This window comes from Grampus griseus, assembly GCF_964374135.1.
Source record: "Grampus griseus genome assembly, chromosome: 20".
Taxonomy (NCBI): Eukaryota; Metazoa; Chordata; class Mammalia; order Artiodactyla; family Delphinidae; genus Grampus; species Grampus griseus.
In genome coordinates, this window is record NC_139014.1 from 29,932,822 (window position 1) to 29,957,834 (window position 25,013).

The 25,013-nt window shown below is 42.9% G+C and overlaps 1 protein-coding gene across 1 annotated transcript in view; it reads left to right on the top strand.

The window, feature by feature from the left end:
- Window positions 1-23,351, top strand: part of TEX14 (testis expressed 14, intercellular bridge forming factor) — a gene marked incomplete at its 5' end in the record, with an annotated part of 80,557 nt that extends 57,206 nt beyond the window's left edge. The window contains 13 exons of the mRNA XM_082679879.1: window positions 941-1,007; window positions 3,531-3,612; window positions 7,059-7,121; window positions 7,637-7,764; window positions 8,361-8,566; window positions 9,605-9,701; window positions 11,090-11,164; window positions 14,241-14,318; window positions 15,411-15,510; window positions 18,834-18,926; window positions 20,847-20,956; window positions 22,140-22,227; window positions 23,032-23,351. Coding sequence (XP_082536005.1) covers window positions 941-1,007; window positions 3,531-3,612; window positions 7,059-7,121; window positions 7,637-7,764; window positions 8,361-8,566; window positions 9,605-9,701; window positions 11,090-11,164; window positions 14,241-14,318; window positions 15,411-15,510; window positions 18,834-18,926; window positions 20,847-20,956; window positions 22,140-22,227; window positions 23,032-23,068 — 1,224 coding nt within the window. The 3' untranslated portion in view covers window positions 23,069-23,351. The remainder of the gene's footprint in view (window positions 1-940; window positions 1,008-3,530; window positions 3,613-7,058; window positions 7,122-7,636; window positions 7,765-8,360; window positions 8,567-9,604; window positions 9,702-11,089; window positions 11,165-14,240; window positions 14,319-15,410; window positions 15,511-18,833; window positions 18,927-20,846; window positions 20,957-22,139; window positions 22,228-23,031) is intronic.
- Window positions 23,352-25,013: the final 1,662 nt, after the last annotated feature.

A 25,013-nucleotide genomic window follows, 5' to 3' on the forward strand; every position in this document is an offset into this window, starting at 1 on the left:
GTATTTTCATTTATAAAATGAAACTTATTGGATTCTCTTATTTACTTATGTTATTTTTACCTCACCTGTCCCCTAACCTGCCACTTCTTGGGGTTCTTTTACCAATATGGAAGGTACGGAAGAGGAAAGAGAGGATTGTACATGTCAGTCACAGCATTTGACTGACAAGAAGAACTCAGTAATGCATCAAAACGCGTAGTTTCCACTTGTTGGCGCTTCTGAAAACTCAGTTAGAGCAATTTTCCATTATTAATCCTTTAAACATTCTTGGTTTTATGGTGGACTGGGACATTAAGAAAATCTTTAATAGAAATGTATAAGTATATATACATACATATGTATATACATGTAACATACATATGTATATACATGTAACATGTAGATGTATATAAAAAGTATAACGGAGAAGACTACACACGTCTTTAGTGTACAGCTCATGAAATTTTACATGCTGAACACACTCATGTAGCCAGCACCCAAATCAAGAAATAGACCATTCTTGATCCCCCAAAAGACCTCCTTGTGTTTCCTCCCACTCCCTGCCTCCCCTCAAAGGAACCAGTGTTCTGACTGGTCACCCCATAGAGTAGCTTTGCAGTCTGGGCCGTTTTTCCTACCTTCTTTGGCTTTTCTGATAAAGCTCCCAGGAATCAAAACATCTTTGTTGGAAGGTTGTGGTGAGGAGGGGATGATGAAGGGGAAAGTCACCCGATTCCACCTCAGAATGGGAGGTGGGGGAGGGCTTGTTGTTGAGGAAGAACACATAGTACAAATAAGTTCTTAATGTCTGTGATGAAGGTTTGTTCTTTTTCTATAGAAGATGTAGGAACCTTATGAAGATTTTCAAGGTTTAAGAACATCAAGAAATTCTCTCTCCACCTTCTGATGATATGTCTGCCTCCAGTGACCCTCCTTTCTTTGCTCTTTCATTCTTTTGCAGACCTCAAGTCCCATTGAAGAAGACTTTGAAGGAATACAACATGCTTGTGCCCGACCTCAAGCCTCTGGTAATAAGCCCTCAGGGCAGATTCCTTTGAGAGTCCCTCATCTTTACTTTCTGTCAGATCACACATGTTTAGAGCTGGAAAGGTCCTTAGAAATAACCTTCCAGGCCTTTCATTTTACAGATGAGAAAACTTAGGCTCAGTGATTTCCCCTGCCCCTCACTAGTCTCATGACATCCATACATCATGTTATTTATACCTCCCCTTGCATTCTTATAGCATACGTTATAGCAGTTGCTTCTTCTTCTATTTTCCCCCTGTAGTCTCTTTCCCTAGATTTCAGGCTCTTTTGTGGCACATAGCGTGTGTTCAGTTATCTTTGCTGAGCTGACCTGAGGGATTGACCTAGGCCACACAGCTAGTTATTGACACAGCAACAACCAGAACTAGGTTTCCATGTCCTTTTCTTCCCCAAAAGGCAGAGTTCCACCATCATTTTCCTTTGGTTGCTTGGCATCTTAGCAAAGGGTTAATAATAGCCAACAGTACAGTGAATGTAATGTCCTTCCCTTGGGAGGCCTTGGGTTCTCTATAGCTTAGCAACTGCTTCCCGTTACATGGTAAATTAACCTTGGATCAGCAGCTGGGGTGTGACACAAGACAAGATACAAGTGAACCACAGGTTCTGATACAGGCATTTTAAAAATTGTGCACTTTCGCTCTTTTAAGGTATGCAACCATCCATTTTTAAAACCAGGGTTATCCACCTACTAAGCCATGTAGCTCGGTCCAGGGTCGTGTCTCAACAGTCTGAACCCAGGCTGGGTGGGTTTAGGTTCCGACCATACTCCCTTCCTCCTGCTGCATACTCCAGCTGCCATCTCTAACCTGATGCAGGCCCCCGTCACAGGCACAAGCATTTTAAGAAGCTGTAAGCTTTTAGATGAACAGTTAAATTCTCACGACAATATGTATTTAAAGTTCCCAAACCTGGGTCTCTGGCCACCCAGCTCTTTCTGTGGAGCCTCTGCCCATGATCACTTTCTGTGTGAGCCTGACCTGTACATGGCCACTTCACTAGTGTTTGGAAGAGAGTTGAGTAGGATAGAGAAGTTATGGGGCAGGCAGGTCAGAAAACCAGGGCTAGTTGGATACAAACATCTAAAGTACATGTAGAAGCCTCTGATTTCTACTCTGTTTCCTCCTTTTAGCCCTTCTCCTCCCCCTTTTTCACTAGGGCTCTGATATATCAATATATCCTCTCCATACCAGGCAATACAACAGGGATAAAAGTTGCATACATGCTGGGTTCCAAGCCCAGTTCTGCCACTGATTTTTTTTGTGCATTACCTTGGGCATGTCACTCCACCTGAGGGCCCCACTTTCCCTCCATGTAAAGTAAAGGAGAAAGTTACACTCTAAAATCTCTAAGTTCCCCTCCAGGTCTAAATTGTGCTTATTAGGAATTCATTTATGCTTTCCAGGTGTTTACGCTTTCTAGGCATTTCAAAAGGGGTGGAAAGAAGAAGAACCCCTAGGCTTCTCCACTGGTGGGGTTTCAGAGTAGCTTGGCTTCTGCTGAAGGTGGCACTTTTATAGTGGGCCTCCCATTGCCTACCAGACTACCTCCTGGACCTAAGGAATGGCAGGCGGATCATGAGCATTTGCCAGCGGGGCAGGCTGGTCTGTCTGTCCTCTTCTCTATAAACCAGAGCTATGTAATGGTGGAAAGGAAAATGGATACTGGCCCCGTGTGTCCAGAGGCCTTACTAAGAGCTGGGGAGGAGTGACTTCAGATGCTTGAGGCCAACGAGAACAGAAGACAGTTGAATTAGCTCCTTAGTACTCAAGACCCCATCCCCACTCATTAAGTGGTGTTTGGTGGCCAAGAGACACAGTTAATGTTCTGGGAATGCCCAGAACATTGGTCTTGTCTTTTCATTTTCTTAAAATTTTCATTTATTTATTTAATTTTACTTATTTTTGGCTGCACTGGGTCTTTGTTGCTGCACGCAGGCTTTTCTCTAGTTGTGGCGAGCAGGGGCTACTCTTCCTTGTGGTGCACGGGCTTCTTATTGCAGTGGCTTCTCTTGTTGCGGAGCACGGGCTCTAGGCGTGTGGGCTTCCGTAGTTGTGGCACGGGGGCTCACTAGTTGTGGTGCAGGGGCTTAGTTGCTCTTAGTTGCTCTTAGTGGTCTTTTCTATTTGGAATCTTTAGTGAACAAACAGTTCTTGGTTTCAACGCCCCCTGGTGTCTGTTGACAGGAACCAGGTCAGTTTGCCTTCCTGAAAAGACAAAACAACATTTGTCTCCAGAAATAACTGTGCAGTTATAACTGAAAGGCCAGTAAATGGCTTGATTGTATTCTGAGAGTCAGAATATAGTTCTCCCCTCTGAGCAAGGGAAATAAACTTTCAGAGCAAAAACCTCTTCTACAGTGCTCACTCCAAACCCAACTAGGAAGCACTCTGTTTATGTAGATTATTTCTTATTCTGGATCAGACCAAGGAAAATTCTCGAGAATGAAAGTAATCATCTGGGTTGGCAAAAATTCACTAAAAAATGCATGTACTTTATTCTTTCAGGTGAAGAAAAGTTCCAAATGAGAAAAAACCTTGGAAAGAAAGCTGAAATTTTGACCAGGTCTCAATTCCAACCTATACAAAGGTATATGCTATTATTATTTTTTTTATTTTTACTTTTTTTGCGGTACGCGGGCCTCTCACTACTGCGGCCTCTCCCGTTGTGGAGCACAGGCTCCGGACGCGCAGGCTCGGTGGCCATGGCTCACGGGCCCAGCCGCTCCGCGGCATGTGGGATCTTCCCGGACTGGGGCACGAACCCGTGTCCCCTGCATTGGCAGGCGGACTCTCAACCACTGCGCCACCAGGGAAGCCCCCTATGCTATTATTTTATTCACAGTTTCAGACTCAAAGAAGTAATGTTATTTGATGGTAATGCCCCATATTTACATGTTGCTCTTCTTCAAATATAATAGCCACCATGTTATAACAGTAAGCTTTGGGCAGCTTAGCTTTGTGAGGACTTGTTCAGCAGAATTGTGAGGCGTCGTGAAAAGGAGTTGTTATCTGTATTCAGATCCTGACTCTGCTTTTCTAACTTGGTCAAATTTCTCAACCCCTCTCTTCTAGCTCCCCATTTGTAAAATAGCAATAAGAATCATCACTGGACATATTGTTAATTGAAAAAAATGCACAACAGTGTATGTAATTTAATACCATCTGTGTAAAAATGAGAGGGAAGGGAGATACCTATAATCCTTGTAGTGTGTCGACATTTCTGGAAGTCTATACAGTGGTTAACTCTAGAGAGAGAGTCCAGAGGTTTTTCTTTTATTCTTATAACCTTCTTTGCTGTTGGAATGTTCCACCATGGGTGCATACTACTTTTGAAAGAAAAAGCTACTTTGTTTTTTTTTACTTTTACAAATGAGAAAGAGAAATTCCATCTGGTTAAGGAAAGTTTCTGTAGACAACATTGAGTTTTATTTTTTCACCTCTCTTAAATAATATATTTTCAATTCTATTGAATAAATGGAAGATTCTAAATTCAAAAAAGAAAAGAATTCTTACTGGGAATGTTGACATAGAGATTAAAAGTAATAATATGACTTCTGGGCATTTACCCAGAGAAATGAAGAATTATGTTTACATGAAAACACATACATGGGACTTCCCTGGTGGTCCAGTGGTAAAGAATCCGCCTTCCAATGCAGGGAACATGGGCTCCATACCTGGTCAGGGAACTAAGATCCCACATGCGGCGGGGCAACTAAGCCCACGTGCCACAATGACTGAGCTTGTGCACCTCAACGAGAGAGCCCGCGTGCTGCAAACTACAGAGCGCATACGCTCTGGAGCCTGCGCACCACGACTGGAGAGAGAAAAACCGCATGCCACAACTAGAGAGAAGCCCGCACACTGCAATGAAGAGCCTGCATGCTGCAACTAAGACCCGATGCAGCCAAAAAACAAACAAATAAATAAATAAATATTTTAAAAACCCAACACATACATGAATGTTTATAGAAACTTTGTTCATAATAGCCAAAATCTGGAAACCCAGATGTTATCTAACAAGTGAATGGTTTAATGGACTGTGTTACATCCATACCATGGAATGCTCCTCAGCAATAAAAAAGCATGAACTGTTGGTACATGCAGCAACTGGGACAAGTCTCCAGAGAATTATGCTGAGTGGAAAAAGCAACCCCTGCAAAGTTATTTACTATATGATTCTACATTTATACCATTCTTGAAATGATAAAATTGTAGAAATAAAGACTAAATGAGTGGTTTCTAGGGGTTAAGAAAGAGATGGGAGTGGGGGGGAAATGGACATGGCTATAAAAGGGCAACGTGAGGGGTCCTTGTGGTGGAAATGTTCTGTATCTTGACTGTATCAATGTTGATATCTTGGTTATGATATTGCTCAATAGATTTGCAAGATGTCACCATTGAGGGAAGCTGGGTAAAGTGTATTTCTTAAAACTGCATGTGGACTTCCCTGGTGGTGCAGTGGTTAAGAATCCGCCTGCTAATGCAGGGGACACAGGTTCGAGCCCTGGTCTGGGAAGATCCCACATGCCACGAAGCAACTAGGCCCGTGTGCCACAACTACTTGAGCCTGCGCTCTAGAGCCCATGCTCCTCAACAAGAGAAGCCACCGCAATGAGAAGCCCGTGTACCGCAAGGAAGAGTAGCCCCCGCTCGCTGCGACTAGAGAAAGCCAGAGTGCAGCAACAAAGACCCAACGCAGCCATAGATTAAAAAAAAAAAAGAAAAAGAACTGCATGTGAATATACATACAGTTATTTCAAAATAAAAAGATTAATTCAAAAACTAATAACAGAGATGAAGTGCCTGGTACAATAGCATTCAATTTACTTTCTCTTTTCTGGACCTCAGTTTCCTTATCTATAATAATGATAGCTAGTATTTCCTAAGTAGTGACAATATGCCAGGTACTCTGTTTTGTCAAATCTAATTCATATAACAACCCTCTCATTTTGCCAATACAGAAAGCAGAGGGTTTTTTCCTTAGGTTGTACAGTTAGTAAGTAGCTATATCATTAGGATAGGCTAGATTATGTTATGTAACACACAACCCCCAGATTTTAGTGGCTTAAAGCAACAAAAACTTATTTTGTGCTCGTGCTCCACGTCCATCACCAGGAGTGTTCTGTGCTACTCTACCTTCCATCAGAAATCCACACTGAGGGAGACTCCGTCTTTGTGCTTCCTTTCTTACTGAGGCAGGAAAAAAGGGAACATGGTGAATTGTGCACTAGGCTTTTAAAGTTTCTGCCCCAAAGTGAATCACATCACTTTCACTTGCATTTCACTGGTTAAAACAAGTCATATGGCCATTTATGTAAATTAGGAGGGCCAGAAAGTACTGTCCTACATTGTGCTTAGCAGGAGAAACAAATATTTAGTGAACAGAATTAATAGTCACAACTCAATCCAAAATCCATGCTCTTTCCTTTATACCATTGGTGTCACAGGATTGTGCAAAGATTAAAAACATTGGAAAATTAAAAACATTGGAAACATTTGGAAGGATTTAGCATGGGATCTGGCTTATAGTTTGTGTTTGAATATTGAAAATGAATCTTAAATATTGGTTAAAGTAGAAGCAGGTCAAGTTTGTCTTCAGAATTCTTTTCTGGCCATTTTTTGGCACAAGCCTCTCTTGGCCTCCCCTGATACTCCATGCCAAGAAGCTGTTTCACAGTTGGTAAGGCCCCATGGCTGTGCCCTTTGCTCCATCATCCATCCACAGCAAAGTTCCCATGCTCTGTTGATTTCCTCAGGAGCTTGCTCAGCCAGTAGCATCGTTGGCTGATTTCAGATGGGCTGACCCTTAGAGAGTATTTATTCAGCCTCTGAAGAGGAAACAGATACCCAGACATCCCTGAGAACATGTGGCTAGTCAGTAGCAGAGCCAGGATCAGAACCCTCACTTTCCACTTTGAGCTTAGTGCCCTTCCAGCTGCCTCTCACACTGGGCCAGTAACTGGTGCCTTGTACCACGATATTGCACTCTGCTGACAGGGGATTTACATAGTTTTCTCACTTTCTCTCTTACAGTATTGAAGACGAACAAGAGGAGACATTAAAGGAGTCACCAAAGGAAATGAAAGAGAAAGACATGTATGGCCACCAAAAGTTGCCTAAGGATTCTGTGCAAAGTCTTGGTTTTAGGGGAAGAGTATTTCCTTGTTTGTAGGAGTCTGTGTTCTTCCCATTTTTATGTATACATTTAATGTGAGCCTGTTTCTTCTTTCACCAAAAAACTGTTGTGATGAGTGATCTAAATTAACAGCATCTTAATCAAGGAAACACAGGGATAAGAAGAATAGAAGTTTATACTTGAGGTAGATTAAATCTGTTTGCCACATAAATAGACTTTCACCTATGGAATTTATTTTTAGCTGCTGAGATATGTTTAAAGTTAGTATCTCTTTTTAAGATATTCTCTAATATTCTCTTTAAGATATCTTACATATCTTATAGATATCTTATGGATATTCTAAGATATTCTCTGATTTTGGCCACTTGCCAAATAAAGATTTTTGTGAAGAGCATCTTTAAAAAGTACCTCTTAGGAATATAGTATTTGATTTTTGTAAACATCTCCCAATTACTCTGTGCTTTTAATTCTTTAGATCACTGACAGACATTCAAGACCTGTCTAGTATCTCCTATGAACAAGGCAGTTCTTTTAAGGAAGTCTTATGCAAAACACCCAAAATAAACCACGCACCTACTAGTGTCAGCACTCCGCTCAGCCCAGGTAATAACTAGCAGGGGGACGTTCTGGGAAAGGGACTAACAGCCCCTGCCTCGCTGGCTATGGGAAGCCAGGCTGCAGGAGCAGACCCACAGTGTTTTGTCACAGTACAGAGGGGCTTCTTTAGGGTCAGAGCTGAAGGGAATAATCCCATGGGAGGCCAGGTAGCTGTGGTGGTGGTGATTAACCAGCTATAAGGAGATTTTTAAACTCTAGCAATAGAGACATGCAAATGCAGAGTCTACTTTGTACTTGAAGCACTGTTGAATTTAGTGCAAATACATTGGATTCTCTAGAGTTAGTAACTTAAAACAGTACCTTGTGCTTAAACATACATAGCTCTGGGTCCTGCAACTGCATACAGCCAGCATCAAATATCCTCTCTCTAGTGTCCTTTTTTCCAGTATATTTGTGGTTCAAATAATCTCCCTGTAGTCTCTCCCAAGTTTAGAGACTATCATCAGTGATCAGTGATTATTTCAGTTATTGACAATTTGGAAAATCCCTGTTCCAGGTATAGAGTTTTGTGGGGGCTTCTTTTTGTTGTTTTTAAATAATGTAAAGGATTCAGACACTAACTGCCCTCTTTTCTACAACAGGGTCAATTTCTTCAGCTTCTAGTCAGTATAAGGACTGTCTTGAAAGTATCACGTTTCAGGTTAAAACAGGGTCTACCTCGTTCTGGAAGAGTCAAGAATCTATTCAAACTTTGTCTGATAAATTTACAACTGTCCGAGAGAAAGCAAAGAGCCTAGACTCCCTTCTTACTTCCTCTGAAACTCTTCCTTCAAGACTGACTAATCTCGTAAGTATACTGACTCTGCGCTGCACACTCTTGGAGTGAGTCCAAAGGTGTCAGTGATCCAAAAGGCCAAGATTTCTCCGTGTCTGTTTTACGAAGAAAGCAAGAAATAAGCTGGATCCTCTCCAGGCTTCCCTGGGGCTCCTCTCTGAGTCTGTATTGTAGAATGGATCCTGGGTTTTTGTGCCCTCTTTTTTCCCCCAGAGGTAATGTTTGTCGATTTCTCGAAAGATCCGTCTGCTGCGATAGCTTATGATGCATTGTTCATCTGCATTGTTCTTTCTACCTAACCATGTCTTACATACTAAGAGGAGGCTTGAGTTCTGCTTCCTTCTTGACGCCTCCTCTGGTTAGTTCTCTGAGAGTTTCGATTGATCTCTACCTTTTCTGAACTCCTGAACCAATAATCTGCAGTAAAAACACTTAATGGTACCTTCTCCTTGCTTCCTTCCCCTCCCCGTGCTGTTTGTTTGTTGGTTTCCTTTCTCTCTCTCCCTCATACTTCATATGTGTAGTCTCTTCAAGAAAACTGAAAGTTCCTTACTTGGTTCTGCTCATTAAAAACCTGTTGACTGACCTTTCTGTAGGCAGATTGATTACTTGTTTGGCCCTCAGTGAAAAATCGACTGTCATCTTCTCTGGGCATTTGACTCACAAAAGGTCTCACTCTGAAGTAGGGAAATAAAGAATTTTATGCTCTTGTTCAACAAACTGTTAATGGGGCAGGTTCTAAGTGCCAGGCACTATGCCAGGCCCTTTTCTAGGCATAGTGACTAGGAAAGTCCGCGCCCTGAAGGAGCTCACTGCCTGTTGAGAAAGACTGGCAGGATGTAACACAGAGGTAAAAACTGAGCGCTGTGGAGGCAAAGGGGGTGGGAAGGCTTCCGAGAGGAGATAACGTTTGAATGTTTGACTCAGTCAACAAAACAAGTAGCTTCTTCCATCAGTGATACACGAGATTAATCTTGGAAATGACTGAGCTTAACAGGCCTTTTTAGCTTAATACACGTGTCGGTTACCATGTTTATGTCTTACTTGTAGAAAAGATTGCCTGCATTTACTGGGGCTGGTTCCTCCAGCATTGCCAAGGCACCTGACACATCATCCCGTGCCACTCAGAGGAGGAGCCTGCCAAAAGGTACCCTGTGTTTAATATTAAAATACAAGTTCATAATAGTAAACCAGTTTAAGGGAGACTTCATCTCTTCTTTGATGGCTATAGCAGATTCAAACAAAAATGCTAATTTCCCCTGACTATAAAAGTAAAACATGCTCATTATAGAAAACTTAGAGAATACAGACGAGCTTAAAAGAGAAAACCACGACCATTCTACCATTATTTTTTTTTAAGTTTTTTTTTGATGTGGACCATTTTTAAAGTCTTTATTGAATTTGTTACAATATGGCTTCTGTTTTATGTTTTGGTTTTTTGGCCTCGAGGCATGTGGGATCTTAGCTCCCCAACCAGGGATTAAACCTGCACCCCCTGCATTAGAAGGCGAAGTCTTAACCACTGGACTGCCAGGGAAGTCCCTCTACCATCATTTTTTAACCTCTTGTAGTATTTTGGTATATATATATATATATACACACAGCCCCCAAATATATATAAAAGAATATATATATATATATTTGGGGGCTGTGTATATATATATATATATATATATTCTTTTTCTTAGCATAGTTGAGATCATATAGTGTATCAGCTCTGGCCTGCTTCTTTTTCTTTAATGATATATTTTAGGATTTCTACTTGTCAGTAAAAATTATTCATAAATATATGTGATGGCTGCATAGTAGTCCATTCTACTTATGTTGCTTAACCATGCCCTTATGTTGAAGATTTATGTTGTTTTCCAACTTTTGCTCTTTGTACAGAAATCTTTATCTGAACCTCTGATCTTTTCCTTAGGATAGAGTCTTAGAAGACAATTTCCAGATCAAAGGGTATGAGAGCGTTAACAGCTCTTGAGGTGTAATTGCCTTTGCTCCATTAATCTTATTGTCTTGTGTCTTTGGTACAACTCAGAATTTCCCTCAGGGGGATAGAGATATTGTGAACTATGCTGAGGGGTTTTGGTTAATGTTATAATTGAGCCCTTACGTGAAGGCCCAGAGTATGGTCTCCCATATCCCCTGGCCTGATAATCTGTAGAGAAAGGCCTCCCACTTTTTCATTTTGACGGGTCTAGAGCTTCTATATCCCTCCAGCAGTCTTGGTCCAAATTGGAACCCCAGCCTCTTAGTAAGAATTTATACCTCACCTCCCTCAAATATCCTTGGGGAGGGGCACAGATCAAGTGGTACTGAGGTGAGGTGTGATGTAGGAAAGGGTTTAGAGTAAAAGGGAGAGTAAAGCCTTTCACATATGAAGTCTCAATTAGGACCGTTAATATAAGAGGTTTTCTCCCCATCTTAGCTTGTTTCATCATTGAGAAATCCTAAGTCACATCCACGTCGAAGCCTCGAAAACCTAGTTCAGGTCTAGGAAGGCAGTAAGTCACTTTCTCCTTTATCTTTTTTAAGAACTAGTAGAAGCCATCTCGCAACATCACATTGATGAGCTGCCACCACCACCTCAGGAGCTGCTTGACGAAATCGGTAAGGCATGCTCAATGCAGAATATACTCCATGGCCCTGCTTCTTATGGTCACTGACCACATATGGTTCTTTGTCTCAGGTGAGAGCACTAGTACTGCAGGCCATATAAAGGTTTGATTGAATGTACAGAATTCTGGAAGAGACAGTTTTCCAATAAAATGGGCCTCAGACTACTACTGAAGCCTGGCCAGGATAATTGGTCTGTGTCTGTTGTCATTTTGTTACTTAAAGGGCCTACGGTAATGATTCTAAGAGGAAATAACAATGTTCAAGTGGTTTATTATGATGAACTTGTTTTATTAAAAGAATTCTTAGCTCCTTTTTGCACCAAACTAGCCATACTTCAGCTATACTGAAGTCTGGCAACTCGGCCAAAACACCCCATGCTTTCTGTTTTGCCATTAGCAGGAGATATTAAAGGTATTGGCATTGTGGATGAATCCCTTTCCTGAGGGCAGGGAAGTCAGTGGCACAAGACCTAATGAGACCAGAATTTTCCATTTCAGGCAGAGACTGAGGGATACCTGCTCAATTTTAGTTGCAGCTGATCAGCTGGCCTGCCCAGCTGAGCTGATGCTGAAAGTAAATGGAGCATGGTGATAGAAACATTTGGGGCAGGTGGTTTGCTTCTCCAGCGAGGACTGACTGCCCTCTTCGTGACAGCCTGGCTGACCAGCCCCTCACTCTCAGAGGGCACATCTCATCAGACCTCTGATGGTACAGTTCTTGGTATGGGAACAGTAGGGAGTTTCCTAAGGGGAATCTCTTGATTTTCAGGGTCCCTGAGGTTTTGTGTTTCATCAGGAAGAGGGAGTTGAATGACTCAATGGACAGATACGGTCTAGGCTACCCAACCCCTAGCCCCTGGCTTGTTGGCCTTACAAACTTGGGTGGAGCCGGTCAGAGCTGCCAAAGCCTCCCTCGGTTTCTTTCTTTTCTGTAGTCATAGGCCCTTCTTGCCTCACCACACCCCTCGCCCAGTGCCACAGGGTTGTGCGGGTCACAGGGTTGTTGGCTCTTAGGGCTCCCACCCCGGCACCAGTCTGCCTCCCCTGGAACCCCCTAAGGGGTCCCTGCAAATTCCTCCCCTCCAGTTGCTCTCCTTCACATACTCATGGAACTACTGCTTGTGAGAGTAGAGGTCAGCCCCTCGTGTCCCGCTCAGGTAGATTCTCAGTGCCGTCTGTTTTTTGGTCACGGCTTAGGACAGTACTTGTAGGCTCCTTTGCAGTTAGACCTTAGCGATACTTTTCCTCTGGATCCTGCTCTCCTCTCTCTGCAGTCACAATGTGGACCCCCACCCCCCATCTCAGCAGCTGTCACCAGGCTTCTGCAGCCGGCTTCTTGGCACTGCTGTACCCCAGTGTGCTCTGCAGAAACTCTTCCTCATTTCGCTTATGGGAATTATCTGGGCCAGGTTTCTAGGCGATGTCTTGTACTTTGAGATGGGTCAGTAATTTTCCAGAAAGATAAAGGGCAGAGGGCACCTGAGTAGTTTCTCCTAATAACGGGTGTGCCTACCTGATTATTGTTTATCATCACTCTCGTTGTTTCCTCTCAGGAGAGCTTTGGGGAGTGACCTGGAGCTGACACCTACTCTTTTGAAGGGCACACATCCACAACTCCAGGCTTCCGTCCAGGGCCTAAAGGGGAGGGTCCTTTAGAATCTTGTAAGATCAACAAGGGACTACCTCTAACAAAGATAAAAATGGATTTAAAAATTTCAGATTATATTAAATGACCTTATGGGGCCCCTTGATGCCCAGGGGCTGCCAGGGAGGGCTTGCTTCCTGACCTGCTAGAAGGGCAAGACCTGTGCCTGCACACAACAGGGCCGTGCCGGTGAGCCCAGGGATCCCGTCTGTGCTGCCTCCCAGCTGTCTCTCTGATGGGCTCTGGGGAGCACTTTGAGGAAACTGAGCGCCTGACACACGTGAAGCAGTGCACTGAGTTTAGCAGACGCTTGTCTTAGTCTAACGATCAATTTGTTAGGAACTGGAAATTTTATTCTTTGCCTTTTGTCTCTCTACAGACCAGATCAAAAATGTGTACTTTAGGCCAACAGAGATAGGGAAAGATTTGGACTACTCTGAATTTACCAACTTTTTGAGAGAGTATATAAAGTAGAGATTAAGAGCATAAGCCTTAGAGCTAGACTGCCTGAATTCAAAGTCCAGTTACACCTCTTAGTATCTGTGTGATTCTAGGCAAGTTCCTTAGCCTTCCTTTTTTTAAAAAAAATATTTATCTTGGCTGCCCTGGGTCTTCATTGTGGCACGCGGGATCTTTGCTGCGGCATGCATGCAGGATCTAGTTCTACTGACCAGGGATTGAACCCAGGCCCCCTGCATTGGGAGCGTGGAGTCTTACCCACTGGACCACCAGCCAGGGAAGTCCCTCCTTAACCTTTCTTTACCTTAATTTCCTCATCTGTTAAACAAGAATAACAATAATGTGATCAATCTCATAGGGTATTGTGAAGATTAATTGTGAATATTAATCTTGAATTAATGTATGCAAATTAGAAATAGTACCTGCCACTTAGAGCTCTGCAAGTGTTACCTATCATGATCATTTTTTTTTTTTTGCGTTATGCGGGCCTCTCACTGTTGTGGCCTCTCCCATTGAGGAGCACAGGCTCCGGACGCGCAGGCTCTGGACGCGCAGGCTCAGCGGCCCAGCCGCTCCACATGTGGGATCCTCCCGGACCGGGGCACGAACCCGTGTCCCCTGCATCGGCAGGTGGACTCTCAACCACTGCGCCACCAGGGAAGCCCCCATCATCATTATTTTTACTTTTATTTTTAGTGTTACGTGGGATTGGATGCCTAAGGCAGTGGTTCTCAAACTTCATCAGGCATCAGAAGCACCTGGAGGGCTTGCTACACCATCCCCACCCCCAGAGTTTCTGATTCAGTAAGCCTGAGATGTGGCCTGAGAATTTGCATACCTAACAAGTTCTCAGGTTATACTGAGGCTGCTGGTCTGAGGAGTACTGTTTGAGAACCACTGCCCTAGAGGATGATGTGACATGCAAAAGAAGAAATAAGTTGCTTTCTGCTCTATGTTGTGACAGAGCACCTGAAGCGGCAGCAGGCCTCATCCACAGTGCGGGATGAGAACACAGCAAGTCATCTGGGCATCGCTGCAAGTGGTAAGCCAAATCCCCAGCTCCTTCTCATCAGATTTTGCTGTAACTGTCCTTGGAAGCACAGTGGTACATTTGGGTGAGTGTGGACCTTGAGGTCAGGCACACTCCACCTCAATTCTGACTCCACTACTTACTTTGGTATGACAGACTGTTTAGTGTCTCTGAGCTTCAGTTATCCTCATATGTAAAATGAGAATGATAACTCCTACCTAATGATGTGCATGCATAGTGCCTGGTACGTTGTAAGATACTTAACAAATGTTAGTCTCCTTCCCTTCATAGGACTGCTGGCAGGATGAAATGAGATAGCATATGTAAAATGCCTGGCATACAGTAAAGGGCACTACCCTTCCCCACCCAAATTCCTTCCCTGGCTCCAATCTGGAAACATCTAACAAATGGGAAGAGGGTGGCCCCCCAGAATAAATCTGTACAATTTGTTTTCAGAGACTCTTGCCTCCTCTTTTATGTGCCATTTCTTTCCTCTGTCTCTCTCGAGCCTTGGCACAGGCAAGGCTTCCTGCCGTTTCGCCTGGCAAAGAGCTCCCCAGACCTCAGAAGCAGCTGCTGTGGATACAGGCGCCCTGCAGATTGCCACCTGGCCCCCTGCTCTTGTGGGAAGAGGGGAACCCGTGCATTGCAGACTTCAGGGTCCACTGATTAGCCTTAATTTTTTGCACTCCATTTTTTTTTTTTTTTTTGGCTGCGTTGGGTCTCCGTTGCTGCACACGGGCTTTCTCTAGTAGCGGCGAGTGGGGGGCTACTCTTCATTGTGATGTGTGGGCTTCTCACTGCGGTGGCTTCTCTTGTTGCAGAGCACAGGCTCTAGGCGCACGGGCTTTAGTAGTTGCGGCACGTGGGCTCAGTAGTTGTGGCTTGCGGGCTTTAGACCACAGGCTCAGTAGTTGTGGCGCACAGATCTAGTTGCTCCGCGGCATGTGGGATCTTCCCGGACCAGGGATTGAACCCATGTCCCCTGCATTGACAGGCAGATTCTTAACCACTGGGCCACCAGGGAAGTCCTGCACTCCATTTTAAGGCAGGTTTTCTCAAAATTTTTTTTGTTCTAAAGTTAAGTCTTTCAACTGTTTTTAGATCAAAGGCATTTAGAAGAACAAGAAACTAACAGTAATAAAGAAGACAGCAGTATGCTTTGGACCAAAGAAACTCAGGATCTAGAAGAGGATACAGAGAGGTAACAGAAAAAGCTGGATTTTTTTTTTAAAGTGTTTGAAAAAACTATAGTGTTAGTTTATATTAGTTTTTCTTCTGATATTGACAAATAAGGAAATAATGGTCTCTTGTCATACTATCCTTATAGCCCCTATTCCTAAAAGGCTTTTTTTGTTTTTTTTTAAAAAGTCCTTAATTGTTATAAAATACATATAACACAAAATTTTTAAGTGTACATTTCAGTAGTGCTACGTATATTCACATTGTTGTGCAACTGATCTCCAGAACTTTTTCATCTTGCAAAACTGAAACTCTATACCCATTAAACAACAACTCCCCATTTCCCCCTCCCCTCAGTCCCCAGCAACCACAGTTCTACTCTCTGTTTCTCTGAGTTTCACTATTCTTTTTTTTTTTTTGAACATCTTTATTGGAGTATAATTGCTTTACAATGGTGTGTTAGTTTCTGCTGTATAACAAAGTGTATCAGTTATACGTATACATATATCACCATATCCCCTCCCTCTTGCATCTCCCTCCGGTGTTTGTTGTTTTGTCACTGGCTTATTTCACTCAGCATAATGTCTTCAGGGTTCATCCATGTAGCATGCATCAGAATTTCCTTTCTTCTTAAGGCTGAATTCCATTGTGTGTGTGTGTATCACATTTTGTTTATCCATTCATCTGTTAGTGGACACTGGGTTGCTTCCACCTTTTGACTACTGTAATGCTGCTCTGAGTGTGAGTGTGCAAATAGCTCTTCAACACACCCTGCTTTCATTTCTTTTGGATATATACCCAGAAGTGGTATTGCTGGATCATATGGTAAATCTATTTTTATTTTTTTGAGGAAATGCCATCCTGTTTTCCACAACAGCTGCACCATTTTACATTCCCACAAACAGTGTACAAGGCTTCCACTTTCTCCAGATCCTTGCCAATACTTGTTATTTTCTGTTTTGTTTTTTTTTTTTTGGCTGTGCCAAGCGGCATGCGGGATCTTAGTTCCCCGACCAGGGATTGAACCTGTGCCCCCTGCAGTGGAAGCGCGGAGTTTTAACCACTGGACCACCAGGGTGGTGGTGTTTCTGTTTTTTTGATAGGTGCGAGGTGATATCTCATTGTGGTTTTGATTTGCATTTCCCTAATGATTAGCGATGTTGGGCATCTTTTCATATGCAGAAGGCCATTTATATATCTTCTTTGGAGAAATATCCTAGTCCTTTGCCCATTTTTTTTTTTTTTTTTTTTTTTTATTTATTTTTTTTTGCGGTATATGGGCCTCTCACTGTTGTGGCCTCTCCCGCTGCGGAGCACAGCCACTCCCTGGCATGTGGGATCTTCCCGGACCAGGGCACGAACCCGTGTCCCCTGCATCGGCAGGCGGACTCCCAACCACTGCGCCACCAGGGAAGCCCTTTTGCCCATTTTTTAATAGGATTATTTATTTTTTTCTTGTAAAGTTGTTGTTTGTTGTTTTTATTTTTACTTCATTTTGTGAGGCAAACATCGGTTTCAGTTTCTTTCAAAGCATTTTAAAGAGAATTTTTAGATCTTTCTAGCCAAATAAGAGAAGATGGAGGCAACCATCCAGACAATTCAGTCTGAAAACACAAGTTTGCCTCAAGAAACCCAATTCCATTCTTGACTTGGAGCTCTCCTTTGACCTGTGTTGTAAGGTAAACCACTTCAGATCACCTCCTTTGCCTCCTAACATTTCTTGCTTTGTCCGAACTGTTATTCAGGGCCAGGACTCGAGGGAGGTGAGTGCAACACACTCCTTGGGCACAAAATTGAAGGAGGCACCAAAAAACTCAGAAGTCAAGAAAAGTACTATTTTGATGCCATATTTTTAAAAATCAATACTAATGCAAAACCAAATCCATGATGAACAAAATGTTTACGTTTTAAAGAAAGAGAGGCTATGGATCTACACTTACACCACTTGCTTCATCCTCACCCTGGACCAGCAAATCCTTGGGGAAGCCCTGCAGAATACTTTCAGCTGCAAACGTTAGAAAACCCCACCATCGTGTTTAAATTAGTTTGTCTCACATGACATGAAGCCCGGAGGTTGGCAGGGCATGGCTGGCGTAGCAGCTCAATGATGCTACCAGGGACTTAGGCTCTTCTGAGCTTTCTGCTCTACCAGACATAGCATGTTGGCCTTTGTTTTCAGGCTTGTCAACTCCTGGACAAGGTGGCTGCTATCCATACTCCAGGCAGAAATAAGAGGGTGGGGCAAAGGAATAGTCTAGCCAACTTTATGTCTTTTTATCTGGAAAGCAAAAGCTTTCCTAGAAGCCCTTCTCAGCAGATGCCTACTTATATCTCCTTGGCCAGATGTGACGCATGGCCACCCTTGGTTGCCAGGGAGACTGGAAATTGAGTTTTTAGCTTTCAGCTGCTGTAGAAGAGGAAGGTAAGGGAGGAGAGTGTTATGAATAACTTTTGGGTAGTGAATCCAGTTTCTGTCACGCTCTTCAAGGGCTAAACTATTCTCCACAAGGAAGGAAAAGAGAGAGACCTGGACAGGAAGTGAGGAGACTAGAGCCCTGGGACCTGAGAGGAAGTGGGGAGAGGGTTTTTTGGTGTGTGTGTGGGGGTGAGACAGAGAAGACAAAGAGGCAAAGGGGGAGGAAGGTAAACTTTTAAAAGTTTTATGAACCTTTTGTCTATAATGTATGATGTAACTCCATTCATTCCATCTCCCCCAAACACCTTCGGTAAATATCTAGCCATTATTTAAGGCAAAAGAAGAGTAGCTCAAGAAGGCCAAATTACATTTGGTTATACAGATATGAAGTGCTTTGCACATTATCAAAAGTTAGCTACTATTATCATTGTCTCTTCCTTTTTCAAAAGGGCTGGCTATGCTAGACACAGGTAGATGCCCACAGATGCTCAGTCATCTCAGTCCTTGGCACCAAGCCAGAGTGGAAGATATTTTTTCAGATGGTTGGGACTTTTCAGGCCTTCTGAAAACACATTCTCTGCATCCAGTAGCCTCAGAGGCAGTTCTTAATCTGAAAAACTTGTGGGAATGAGTGTACATTTCTAGCCTCAGGTGGAAATTGATGTAATGATCTAGAATTGAGACAGAGTCTAATATCACACTTTGGGCTTTTTTGTCAAGAGGCTAAAGGAGGGTTCTGGTGCACATTTAAATCGGATCTGAGTGACCACTACAACTCCAGGTACAGTCTCACCGAGCTCTCATTTTCTCATGTGTATAGTGAAAGCAGGAGTTTGAAGGTCCTTTCCCGCTCCAGAGTGCTACGCCTCCTTGTCAAGGGAGAAGGGGAATGATTGCTGTCTCAATTCTCTTCACTTGCCCTTGCACAGAGCTCACTCTACGCTTGATGAGGACCTGGAAAGATGGCTGCAGCCACCTGAGGACAGCACGGAGCTACAGGGTCTCCCCAAGTGCTCGGCAAGGTTATTCTTCTCCATCAGGGGATCATTTTTTTTTCTTTTTTAGGAAGGGGGACTAGATTTTAGTTCAGTTTTTTGAAAAAGATAGATTTTAGTTTTTTAGGAAGTACATGGACTCCTCGGAGAAGGAATGTTTGGTGATGGCGTTACATTGCTCTAGATAAGCCAGCACCGCCTTCTGTCTCCCTCCTCTTCCTCCAGCCACCCACAGTGCTCAAGATACTGACTAGCAGACTGATATTAGTATAGAGACAGGCCTCTAAGATTGCTGTGTCTAGGCCCTGTCACCTTCAACATTTTCATTGGTCATTCGAATTAAATCAGAAAAGGCATGCTTATCAAATTTTTAGATAACACAAATCTAAGGATAAATGCTAATGTGATGGGCAGATAAACTGTGGCTTCAAAATGGTCTTGACAGGTGGAAATGTTAGATTTCTCTGAAAGATAAAAGTGAGCATTTAGATCCAAAAGTATAGAATGTGAGAGATCTGACCTAATGGAGCATTTTTTGATCGGAAGCTCCTACTCACCTGTAATTTCATTGAAGATGGGAAGTACGTCTTATTTTTATACGCCCAGCATTTAGCATGCATTTTGAGATGTGGTAAGAATTCAAGAAATTCCCCCTGAAGAAGACATGGACAGCGACTCCATGAGACCTCAGCTTGATGCAGTTGCTGAAAAGGTCAGTGCAGCACTGATGCTGAACAGACAGAAATGTGCAGCCCAGGTCACGGTGCTGTCTTAGGCTAGCTAGCGGACTCCTGGAACTCATGTGGGGCTCCTTTGGGGTGTCACACTTTAACGGTCAACAAACAGAAGAGGGTGGCCACAGAACAGCTAGAAGTCTGGAAACCTTGTCATGTGAGAACAGCTGAAGGAGCTGGGAAGGCTCAGTCTGAGAAGAGCAAATGGAGTAGAGAATTTGATAGCTGCCCCCAAATACCTGAAATATTGTAAAGTGAAGAGAGTCAGCTTACTCTCTTCTGCCCCAAAGGACAGAGCCACTGACTAGAAACTGCAGAGTAAGAGATTTTTATTCAGTAAAGCACAAGCTTTCTAATGGCCACAGCAATCTGATAGAGAAACAGCTGCCTCTACACTAACTTTAACAGCAGCTCCTCCCACCCGAGCGTAGGCTGCATGACTCTCTGGTCCAGGGCATTTGGACGGAGGTAATAGATAACCTCCTCCAACTTTAGAGCCTGTGATTCTATTAGTGATGAGAGGTTAGGAGGAAAAAAAATCCTTTTCACCCTAGTTGGCTTTATTTTCTCTCTCACTTTGCATATTTTATTTTGAATATCCACCAGATGAAAACAGAAGAAAAGTCCCTAAACCATGTCAGTTTGATTCATCCATCATCTTTTGAGCACTGTCAGTGAGCTGAGCACTGTGCTAGGGGCTAGAGATGCAGAGGGATAGGATGTCTCTGCCCTTAAGGAGCTTATAGTTGAGTGGGGAGTTGGTTTCTGCTTACTGGTTTGACAAATGTGGTTTTCAATTGTTAGATACTGCAGTTAGATATTGAGAGTTTTAGGAAATGAAGATAAGGTAATAAAAATACATGTGGTTGTAAAAAGGACACCGATTACAACATAAGTGAAATGCTTTTTTCCTTTGGGACAATACAGCCTAGTGGTTGAGAGCAGCGTCTGAGTCAGACTTCCTGGGTCCATCCCAGCTCTAGGACTTACTGGGCATTAATTTAACTTCTTTGTGCCTCAGTTTTCTCATCACTTAACTACCTTATATAGTTGTGATGAGAATTAAATGAGTTAATATACATTACAGCACTTGAACTGTTCCATAGGGAACGCACAGTTAGCTCTAGTTATTATCATATTTCCTTGGGAGTGCAGTGCTGTTCCCCTGGCCATTGTGCACATGGTTTAATGACCAAAGTCATTGTCATTGAAGGGAGACAAATACCAAAGATCAAGAAGTTGGTGAAAAGAAGAGAAAAGGGGAAGAAAGCATCACGCCAGAGAGAAGGAAATCAGAAAGCTTTTTAGGGACTTCTGAAGAAGGTGAGTTGGATGTTCATTTACAATGTAACCTGGAGTCCTTGGGCTTCCATGAGCATCAAAGTTATTTAGAAATGTTTCCCAGATGCTATACATAATCCTCCTACACTTTTCCCCTGTAGTTCAGCCCAGGTTTTCTGTTAAATGCCAATTATGTCTTTATCACAAAACAGTAACAATAGCCAATTCTATTTCTAAAGCAAGCCTTCAGCCAGGCTCATATTGTCTGGAAAGACGTTTTCCTTCAAATGTGTCTTCAAAAGATAAGAAATCATAAATTGTGGAATTTAAGTGGCGTCTACAAGTAATGTGAAAAGTACAAACCTTAATTTCAAAACTGTTTTGATAGAGCTTTAAGGCGCCATTCACAAATGATGCCCTCCTATATTTAAGTTCCTCCTACTCAGGAAGTTAGCGTCATTAACTCTTTCAGATCATCTGGTATCCCTTTTATCCCTTCCCCAGTCCATTCTCATTCTTCTCCTTTTTCTGCCCTGCTTTGTGCCCCAGGATGCTGACCCTTGTGAACTGAATCTGCTGGGCTTCCTGGCCAGCCGGCTTCCTCTTGGCCAATGGGAGAGCCCAGCAGAAGATCAGATAGTTGGGATATTACTTGCCTTACTGCCTACCTCAGCACCTCATCTCTGTGTGGAAGTGAGGTCCCTCAACAAGCACAGCTTCTATGGTGCAGCCCATCCTTCCCAGTTCTAGCTCTCACTGGGTTCCAGTAACTGTTCTGCCCCGCCTCTCCCCCCCCAACCCCAGTCTCTTCAGACTTAGGGGTGATAATGGCTTCCCACTGCTGCTAGTTGCTGGATGCTTTGCCATACCTTGTTTGCTCCCTTAATTCTGACAACACCTCTGTAAGTAGTCACTTCATTAAAGGGCCTGGGGGTGCATTCTGTTTCCTCCAGGACCCTGACTGGCACAAGGCCCAGAGTGTGTGAGCGTTCAGCTAGTATTGAATTCACCGAGAACATAATGCAGGGACTTTGTGAAATTAGCATCATTTGTGTCCATTGCTATGACAGGGAGCTGCAGGATGTTAGGAGTGGAAGCCCAGTATCTGTGTTTTTAGAAAGATTCTATCTCTGTAGAAGAAGACAATTGATGGAGAGAAAACAGTCCACCCTAAACTAGAGAGAGTACTAATGTGACTTCTGAATGCTCTCACCCTTTGACCCAGGAAGTAATCAAGTTGTTTTTTCTTCCTCCTATCAAGAGGAACTAAAACCCTGTTTTTGGAAGCGACTGGGTTGGTCCGAACCATCCAGGTAATGAGATGTCAGATGTTTGTAAGTCAAAGTCCATTGTTTATAGACAACATGAATAGACTTTAAACATGTACCAGTATCTAAATAAACATCAATGACAAAGACTTGAATTCAGAGTTACTCAGTTTTAAAAATGCTAATGTTTATAGTTAATTAAAATACAAGGGGAAATTAATGCCAACTTTGATTACATAATTGGTAGACAGCACAAGAAGGGTTTTTTTTTTTTTTTGGCTGTCTTGGGTCTTCGTTGCTGCACGTGGGCTTTCTCTAGTTGCAGCGAGCGGGGCCTACTCTTCATTGCGGTGAGCAGACTTCTCATTGTGGTGGCTTCTCTTGTTGCGGAGCATAGGCTCTAGGCGTGTGGGCTTCAGTAGTTGCAGCACGCGGGCTCAGTAGTTACAGCACACAGGCCCTAGAGTGCGTGGGCTTCAGTAGTTGTGGCGCGTGTGCTCAGTAGTTGTGGCACGCAGGCTCAGTGGTTGTGGCGCATGGACTTAACTGCTCCGCGGCATGTGGGATCTTCCCAGACCAGGGATCGAACCCGTGTTCCCTGCATTGGCAGGCAGATTCTTAACCACTTCGCCACCAGGGAGGTCCCACAAGAACGGTTTTAGATGGAGGGAGTACAGAAGATGCTGTTCTCGAAATGCTTTACATTTCCGTGATACACTAGCTTATCATAATCTCGCTTGATTATAAAGATCAAAGTTTCTTTCCTTTGAATTCAGTTGAATAAAAAGAGGCTGTTGTTTGTGTCTTTAAGAAACATCACACCAACTCGAAACTCCCTTTTTTGTTCAGGATAATCGTGCTGGATCAGAGTGACTTGCCAGACTGACCGGAAGTGGACCATAGATGGACTCCTGGCCTGCGTTTGAGTATCCTGCTCATGAGCTCCCTTCTTCCCTCGTCTGCTTCAGTCACCATTAGGGCAGTGGTTCCATTGCTCACACTTTGTTTAGCCGCCACAATAGACAGAATGACTTGTTTGTTTGCAGCACATTTAACCATTTGTTTTCAGTCAGATTTCTGAAAAGTAAACGGTAGTTTTGATTGTAAAGCTTTCTCGTTGTGTCCAGAATGGTGTTTGGTTTTTTAATATAAATTTTCAAACACTTCAACTCCTGTTATATAATAAAATGTTTCCTTTTAATATCAGTTAGGTTTCAGCTGTAAGATATATTTCTGTGTTTTAGTTGTTGGGAGAGGACCTGCCACGCAAAGAAGTTTTGAATTCTGTTATAAAGTTTGACAAGTAAATAACTACTGCTACCACCCATCGTACAAACTGGCACCAGTCATCCATGTTTTATTACAGAAATATTGCCCTCCTCTTCACCGGGATTGCCATATTCCCGTTCCAGCTACAATTGACTTACATGATAAAAGTGTAGGTAGGAATAAAAGCCCAAAATATTTTGAACTCTTTAAGGTGAACAAACATCATCTCTGTATATTTCAGTTTACACCTCACATCCTTAGTGTCTTAGAAGAATGAAACTATGGTAAGAAAGATCACAATATTTTCTCTAACTTAGCCTCTTGTGCGGTGCTAGCCAGCTAACATTTTATCTGTAGGTAGTAGGTCTTTTGTTTGTGAAAACCGGATAGTTCCTCTTGTGGACGGTCATATTCATACAGTTCTTAGCTCCCCAAAATTTTACCCTGCACAAATAAAACAGGAAGGTACAAGTTTATTTGACCATTTTAAAGCAAGGAAACAGTGGCTTGCCATTGTAACCAGAGGAAACCCATGACAAATTACTTTACAAATAATACGAAACTTTGAGGGATACAGAGACTTAGTAACATGCAGTACTTCCTCTCAAAAAGCTTTATATGGTGAGACAAAACCAACATACATAAAAATGTAAGAGCTAATAGACATATCATGATAAATGGTAAGATATGAAATTACAGTATGATCTATTAGTATTCATAAAGGCTACAGACTTGCACTGACGTGGTTTGTAATCCTTTGTCTACAGAGTAGACTCTTCTGTCTGGCCAGTGACTATGTAATATTGGCCAATGTTAACAATAATAATGTTGATAGATATTGTTTATTGGTTATGGAGCACCTGTTATGTGCCAGGTACTTTATATACTTGGTGCTTTTCCTGCACGTGGCACTCTCACTGTATTTCTTTAGTATGCTGCTTTTCCTACTCTTCAGCAGCTGTTATTTCAAACTTTTATTCTTCACTTCCCATCAACATTTAACAGATGACTTACCTCCAACTTTACAGAGAAATTAGCCATCAGATGGGAACAAATCAGCTTCCCACCACCAACACTACTAACAAGTAGTCACATCTGTCTCTGTGACAGTTGTAGGTAAACGGTTGTAGGTAGAACAGTTGTAGGTAAATCAGTCTACCCTAAACTAGAGGTGGACCTTTTCTACATGTATTCTTTCTATTGATACTTTCCTCCACGTTACACTGAAGGAAGTGTCTCTCTTCCCATCCAAGGCCAGTCTCATCTTCTGTCTGCTCAGAGTTATCCTTCTCAGGTTATTATCTCCCTTCTTAGTATCTCCAACCCCTTCTTTATTAGCTTCTTTTCATCAGTTGACGCACTTGGATTTTTCCCATTGTTAAAAAGTATTCCCTGGATTTTCCTGGCAGTCCAGCGGTTGAGACTCTGTGCTTCCATTGTTGGGGGCACTGGTTCGACCCCTGGTCAGGGAACTAGCATCCCTCATGCCGTGTGGTGCGGCCAAAAAAAAAAAAAAAAAGTATTCCCTGGATCCCACGTCCCTTTCCAGCCACGCCCCATCT